At 47.3% G+C, this 7227-nt stretch overlaps 1 protein-coding gene across 1 annotated transcript; it reads left to right on the forward strand.

The window, feature by feature from the left end:
- The first annotated feature begins 6576 nt into the window (after positions 1-6576).
- On the forward strand, positions 6577-6984 carry LOC121865284. Its single transcript, XM_042364634.1, has one exon. It carries the CDS (start codon positions 6577-6579, stop codon positions 6982-6984), a length of 408 nt encoding a protein of 135 aa, XP_042220568.1.
- Positions 6985-7227: the final 243 nt, after the last annotated feature.

Raw genomic sequence — 7227 nt, forward strand, 5'->3', positions numbered from 1 at the left:
GGTTCTATTCTCGTACGGGAGATAATACAGTAGGACACAGGAAGCCTGTGGGCACGCCACCAGGACTCGGTCTTAACTACCTCTACATCTATCTATGTATTACTACGCGCTGGCCTGTACAGATGCCAGCATTCACAAGCTGAATACATAAAATATAAATGTGATAATTTATATACATAATATGGTGCACAATAAATAGAATATTACATAGAATTAATACATGTTCTGTAATACTTTACTATACATAATTAATAATAGTAATATAACAATATATAGCTGAAGGTACTACTTTGTGTCCATATATATCATACAGTATCTACGAGGTACTCAACAGGTGCCGGAAGCACGGCATTACCCTAAATGCCGACAAGTTTGTTCTGGCCAGCTCTTCAGTTGACTTTTGTGGGTACATCCTCTCAGGGAATGGTATCGCAGCTGACCCGGAAAAGGTCCGCGCCATCACGGATTTTCCCACCCCTGCTAACCTCACCGACTTGAGGTCCTTCATCGGTCTCGTCAACCAGTTAGCAGAGTTTTCGTCGGACATCTCCGCAGCTGCTCAACCACTTCGCTCCCTGATGAGCCCCAAGAGGACATTCCTGTGGACCCCCGACCACGACAAGGCCTTCCAGCAAGTGAAACAGGCCCTGTCTCGTCCACCTGTCCTCGCCGCGTTTGACCCAGCCTTGCCGACAGTTCTGCAGACAGATGCCTCACGCTTGTATGGCGTGGGATACGCCCTACTGCAGGATCATGGTGGAGGGCAGTTCCGGCTCGTCCAGTGTGGCTCGCGTTTCCTCTCTGACACTGAGACGCGCTACGCCACTATTGAGTTGGAGCTGTTGGCTGTGGTTTGGGCGATGTCCAAGTGCAGGTTTTACCTCATAGGCCTGCAACACTTTCACCTAGTGACCGACCATCGCCTGCTTGTCCCGATCCTCAACCACTACACGCTAGACGCCGTTGAGAACCCTCGCCTCCAGCGTCTGAAAGAGAAGCTCTCGGCGTACATCTTCACAGCAGTGTGGCGTGCTGGTAAGGAGCTCTGCATCCCTGATGCCTTATCCCGCTCTCCTGTCAGCCGCCCTACTCCAGAAGACCATGTGCTCGACGCAGACCTCGCTCTTTCCGTCAGGACTGTGGTCACTCTCCATGCCGTCCAATCCCTTCGTTCGGACCTGTCACCAGATGACGACAAGGCAATGGAGGACCTTCGAACAGCAGCCCGAGATGACCCTTCCTACGCCCGACTTGTCGAGTGTGTGAGGAATGGATTTCCTAGCAACCGCTACGATCTTCACAACACCCTGCTCCCGTATTGGAAACTCCGCAATGAACTCTACTGCGACGGAGACCTTGTTCTGTACGGAGCACGTGTAGTTGTCCCTGCTGCATCATGTCCCCACGTCTTGGCTCGCCTTCACGACAGTCACCGTGGAGCTGAAGCCACCAAACGACGTGCACGACAGACTGTGTTCTGGCCCGGCATCAACTCCGACATCTCCAATGTTGTCCGTGCGTGTGAGCCCTGCCAAGTATTACAACCCAGCCAGCAGCAGGAACCCTTCATGAGTGACGACAACCCCACCCGCCCCTTTGAGTCTGTGTCAGCCGACTTTTTCTCTGTGTCAGGAAAGTCCTTCCTTGTTATCGTCGACCGTCTCTCTGGTTGGCCGGTTGTCATCAAGTGCAGTAATGACACGACGTCTGCCGCCACCATCAGCAAGTTCCGCCATTACTTCCGTGACGTGGGCGTTCCTGTACGCCTGCGAACCGACGGAGGGCCTCAGTTCACAAGCCGGGACTTTGCTGTGTTCCTCGACCGATGGGGAGTCCGGCATGTGTTGTCATCGCCCCATTACCCGCAGTCCAACGGCCACGCTGAGGCTGCTGTCAAATCCTTGAAGCACCTCATCCTTAAGGTGGCCCCTTCTGGGAACATTGACTGCGAGGCCTTCGACCGGGGTCTTCTTGAACTCCGCAACACACCCAACTACACCGGACGCTCCCCTGCCCAGGTTTTGTATGGACGCCCCCTTCGTTCTTGTGTCCCTGCTCACCCTCAATCCTTCTCCAAGGAGTGGCAGGCCAAGACAGAGGATTGTGATCGCCGAGCCGCCGAACGTGTTCAGGACGTCGTCGCCCGCTACAACGACCACGCCCGTTCTCTCCCCAGGTTGAGTGTCGGCACCCAAGTCCGTGTTCAGGACCCGACCTCCCTACGTTGGGACAAAGTAAGCGTAGTCATGGGTCTCGGTAGGTCACGGGACTACCAGGTGCGGTTACCCAGTGGTCGTGTGTGGTGGAGGAACCGCCGTTTTATCCGCCCCGTAACAATGCCTTCTGCTGACCCCGCCACCAGTGTTGAGTCCCATACCCTTCCCAGTGATCTAGTCCCTCGACGCTCAGAACGGATCCAAAAGAAAAGGTCCGCTCAAGACTTTGCTATGAGCGTATAGGGGGGAGGGAGGTGTATGTATATTCTGTATGCTGTATTTATATTATGCTATGTATATTATGTATGTGCTCCATTTATGTGTGGCAATGTATTTATCAATGTCCCACATGCTTAATTAATGTGCCTGGCGACGTATGGAAGCTGCTAATGTATCACTTGCCATACGTCGTCTATAGAGCAGTTGACAAGCAGACAGGTCGGAGAGCACTACTCCCTTTGTGTACATATCTCTTATCCAGTAAATCGAACCTACAAAACTATACAGGTGTTTGTGTTCGCTCCTGTATATTGAACTTATTACCCAGAACATTGAACACAACTCATCACCTTCACCGCTCTGTATCTTTGCCTGGTATTAACACTGGCCATTATGAAATGTATTTGGAACTTTGTCTGGTATTAACACTGGCCATTATGAAATGTATTTGGAAAGAAGCAAAAGGCACTGTATGATACTGTTCTTTTCTGCACTGCCTGTCCCTTCGGCAGGCAGTAGGCCAGTTAACCTTTTTGAAACATTTCTGGAGCATGTACGGCTCAACAATTGTTGTATTTCATTGGCAGACAACAACACACTTTGGTTACACTCGACATCACCACCATTTTCTGTTTGTGCTTGTTCATCTTCACTGACCATGTCCACAGAGGCATTAGTAGAAGTGTTACCAGTATCACTATTTTCCTCTGCGTGGACATTAGTTCCTGGTGGGTCTTGAGTTTCCACATCTGGTACTGACATCTGAATGTCTTCAGTTTGACTGTAATTTTTCCGTAGCTGCTGCACTGTGTTGGTGGTGTTTTTTTCCTTTAGTGTATCACAGAGGCTCCTTAACATTTCAGTTTGACCTGTAAACTGAGCTTTGAGTTCTTTAATTTCATTTTTCAAATCATTGATCTCTTCACGTTGTGCGTGTTCATGGAGTGTGTTGGCAGCTACCTGTTGTGTCGGTACGTCTGTGTTGCCCCATGCTGATCTTTCGATGACTGCTGGTGATGATCCTGGAGCTTTGGTGGGGAGGGCGGGCCAGGGGTTGGCCGTAGGGAGTACCCTAGCAGCATTAGTGTTTCTTGAGATCTGCCTGGGTGGCGGGTCTGGGCGCTGAAGGGGTTTAGGAGCTCTAGAACAGTTAGGGTGCCATACAGGAACTCCAACTGTTTTGCAGTTAATACACTTCTGTTGGATGACACCCCCTTGAGCAACTGTATCTCTGCAAACCTGTGTTGCATGTTGCCTTGAGCAGAGACCACACCACGGCTTAGTCGAGGGGCATAACCGGGCCACATGGCCCCAGTGCTGACAGTTGTAACACCTCCGGTTAGGGGGCTGATAGAGAGTTACCTTCAAAGTCCGATAGGCACCACTGACTCGAATGGTCTTGGGTGGGTCTTCCGAGCCAACCCAGTCTGCAATGACTGCATTCTTGCCCCTGAGTCGCTTCGTCCTTCTGATGTAGGGATGGGCTTCTAGAAGTGTAGGGGTCTGGTACTGGTCGAGCCCTATGATTAAGATGGTTTTCTTGCTCGATGGTTAGGATGATTGTTCCATGGTTATTCCCCTTATGCTATTGGTGAGGAGATCCTGTATGACTGCTGGGTCGTTTCTAATCAGAACATGATCTTGTGTACCGACTCTGAACTGAAACTCAGCCTCAGGGTATTTGTCTTCCGCATCGTTCAGCCAGAGATACTTGTCTTCAGGTGATGTACCTTCAGGGAAGTATAATCTTACTCTCATGGGGGGGTTGTGGTTGTAGTTGATTGTCTCTAAGTCTTTCTGCCTTTTCGGCCTTCCGCTTGTTCCTGGACTGAACTAGTTGAAAGCCATCTTCTCCGTTGGTGTCAAGGTCAACACCACAGTCGCCTGGCTCACTAAGTGCATCAGGAGAGTTAAAGCGAGCAGCTGGGTCTCCAGTCAACTCAGATATGGTGGAGTTACAGGGCTCGACTTATATGCCTACGTCAGAGGGCCGAGGACTGCTTGGCAAACCTAGGAAGTCAGCGGTGGTTGGGAGGCGTAACCCTTTTAGAGGACAAAGGAGACTGGCATCTACAGCGTATTAGCGGTGTGAGGGGAGGCCATATCTCACAGGGGAGGGGAAGGGAGGGGGGAGAGGGAGGGGAGAAGTTGTCCATGTCATCCACCAGGTGGCTTGTATATTGATCAACACTGTTCTGGCCATCACCTCCATCTCCCCCCTCTTTCCACCTCCACTTCCCCCTTTCTTTCCCCATCACCTCCACCTCCCCCTTTCCCCCTCCCCCCACCTTCCCCTTTTCTTCACCTCCACCTCCCCCTCACCTCCACCTCCCCCTCCACCTCCTTTCCCCTCCACCCACCTCCACCTCCCCCTTTTCCCCCTCCACCTCCCCCTTTTTCCCCCCTCCATCCCCTCCACCTCCCCCCTCCACCTCCACCTTTTTTCCCTCCTCCACCTCCCCCTTTTTCCACCTCCCCCTTTTTCCACCTCCCCCTCTTTCCCCCTCCACCTCACCTCCACCTCCCTCTTTCCCCCTTCACCTCCACCTTCCCCTTTTCATTTCTTTCTTATCCTCCCCTCCTTTCTCTCAGTTATCTTTCTTCTTTTATCTAAATCTTACCCTTCAGTCTTCTTTTCTTGCTATAGAGTATATCGGTGACCTACAGTGTATCGGTAATGTAGAGTATATCGACAACATAGAGCATATCGGCAACAAACAATATATCGGCAACCTACAGGATATCGGCAACATAGAGTAAATCGGCAACATACAGCATATCGGCAAAATAGAGTACAGGTTGACAACCCTTTATTCGAAATTCCGAAAACCGAAAAGCTCTAAAAACCGAAAGTTTTTTGTGGGACTTTTTTTTTATTTTATTTTTTTTTAACAGGGATTATTAGCCCAGCCAGGCACAGATCACTGACCCACATCGGGGCCTGGGGGGCAAAAATATAATAGTACTAAAAATTATAATAATAATTATTCATAGTAAATAAAATTTTTAATAATTATACACCAAAATAAAATAATAATGATTCCAATAATAATAATAATAATAATAATAATAATAATAATAATAATAATAATAATAATAATAATAATAATAATAATAAAAATAATAATAATAATAATAATAATAATAATAATAATAATAATAATAATAATAATAAAATATATAATAAAATTAATAATGATAATAATAACAATAATACTGTAATAATAAAATAATAATACAGTAAAGAAATACAAGAATGAATAAAAGATCAAAAGTGAGAAACACGACCTAGACCTATGAATTATTATTATTATTATTATAATTTTTATTATATTTTAGACCCCCAGGCCCCAATGTGGGTCAGTGATCTATGCCCGGGTGGGCTAATACACACACACAAAAAAAAAAACCTAACCATTCTGAAAACCGAAAAATTCCGAAAACCGAAATGCCTCTGGCCCCAAGGATTTCGGATAAAGGATTGTCAACCTGCATATCGAAAACGTACAGTATATTGGCAACATACAGTACAGGAGCAACATACACAATACACCAGCAACATACAGTACAGGAGCAACATACACAATACACCAGCAACATACACAACATACAATCAACATACAGGATATCGCCAGTATGTCGGTAGGGACGGACGCGACAGGTAAAACGCCTCCTCAAGCATTAGAGTAGGTTAATTAACGATATATTCCCATCCAATAACTCACTATAGCTATCGTCTCGTACGCCTTTATTCTACCTGTAATCTCCATCATTTAAGAATACTCCACTACTTCTGTTACAAAAGATGGATCTGCAATTACAATGTTGCAATTAGGTGGCTCTTTCGTCTGTTCATAGTTGCGAGGAGTTGATGCGGAGTTGGTTGATGGGGGTTGATGGGGTAGAATGTCTTACTTCAGGTTTGAGGTTCGTCAATAATATCGATTTGGTGAAAGTCGTTCATTCGTGTAGGACTTTTTAGGGGGTGAGACTTTATTTGTCTATCTATCTATCTATCTATCTATCTATCTATCTATCTATCTATCTATCTATATCTTTTTTCTCAAGTTAGTTTATTTGTAATTATTAGAGTATCTCTCTCTCTCTCTCTCTAGGTTATCAAGGGAGGACTCAACCATCCATGTTTACCTACCTGTCTGTCAGTCTGCCGTCAACCACCCAGAACGTCAGCCAGTCAGAGCGTCAGCCATTCAGATCATCAGCCAGTCAGAGCGTCAGTCACTCAGGTCGTCAGCCACTCAAACCGTCAGACACCGAGACCGTCAGACACCCAGATCGTCAGTCACTCAGATCGCCAGTCATTCAGTACACCAATCACTCAGATCGTCAACCACTTAGACCGTCGGCCAATCAGAGCACCAATCACTCAAATCATCAACCACTTAGACCGTCAGTCAATCAGATCATCAACCCCTCATACCATCAACCACTTAGACCTTCAGCCAATCAGAGCACCAATCACTCAGATCTTCAACCACTTCGACCGTCAGCCAATCAGAACATCAACCACCCAGATAATCAGCTGTAATGACTGAATATCAGACCAGAGCTTACAGCCCAGAATTACATCATACATCACACATCAGTCTGTACTCACCCCTGAAGATGTGAATTACACGAAAGCGCTTGGGAACTTCGTGTTTTCTTCTTTCCTTGTGGTTAGCTCCCGAGGGGTAATTATCAGATATGGCCAGTGCTATGTGTGGTCTTGGGTATGTGAGTTTGTTGACCAAACTGGAGTGGTCCATGGAACAATTGGCGAGGGCCAAGG

Source organism: Homarus americanus, unplaced genomic scaffold, assembly GCF_018991925.1.
Source record: "Homarus americanus isolate GMGI-L3 unplaced genomic scaffold, GMGI_Hamer_2.0 scaffold8372, whole genome shotgun sequence".
In the NCBI taxonomy this organism is placed as follows: domain Eukaryota; kingdom Metazoa; phylum Arthropoda; class Malacostraca; order Decapoda; family Nephropidae; genus Homarus; species Homarus americanus.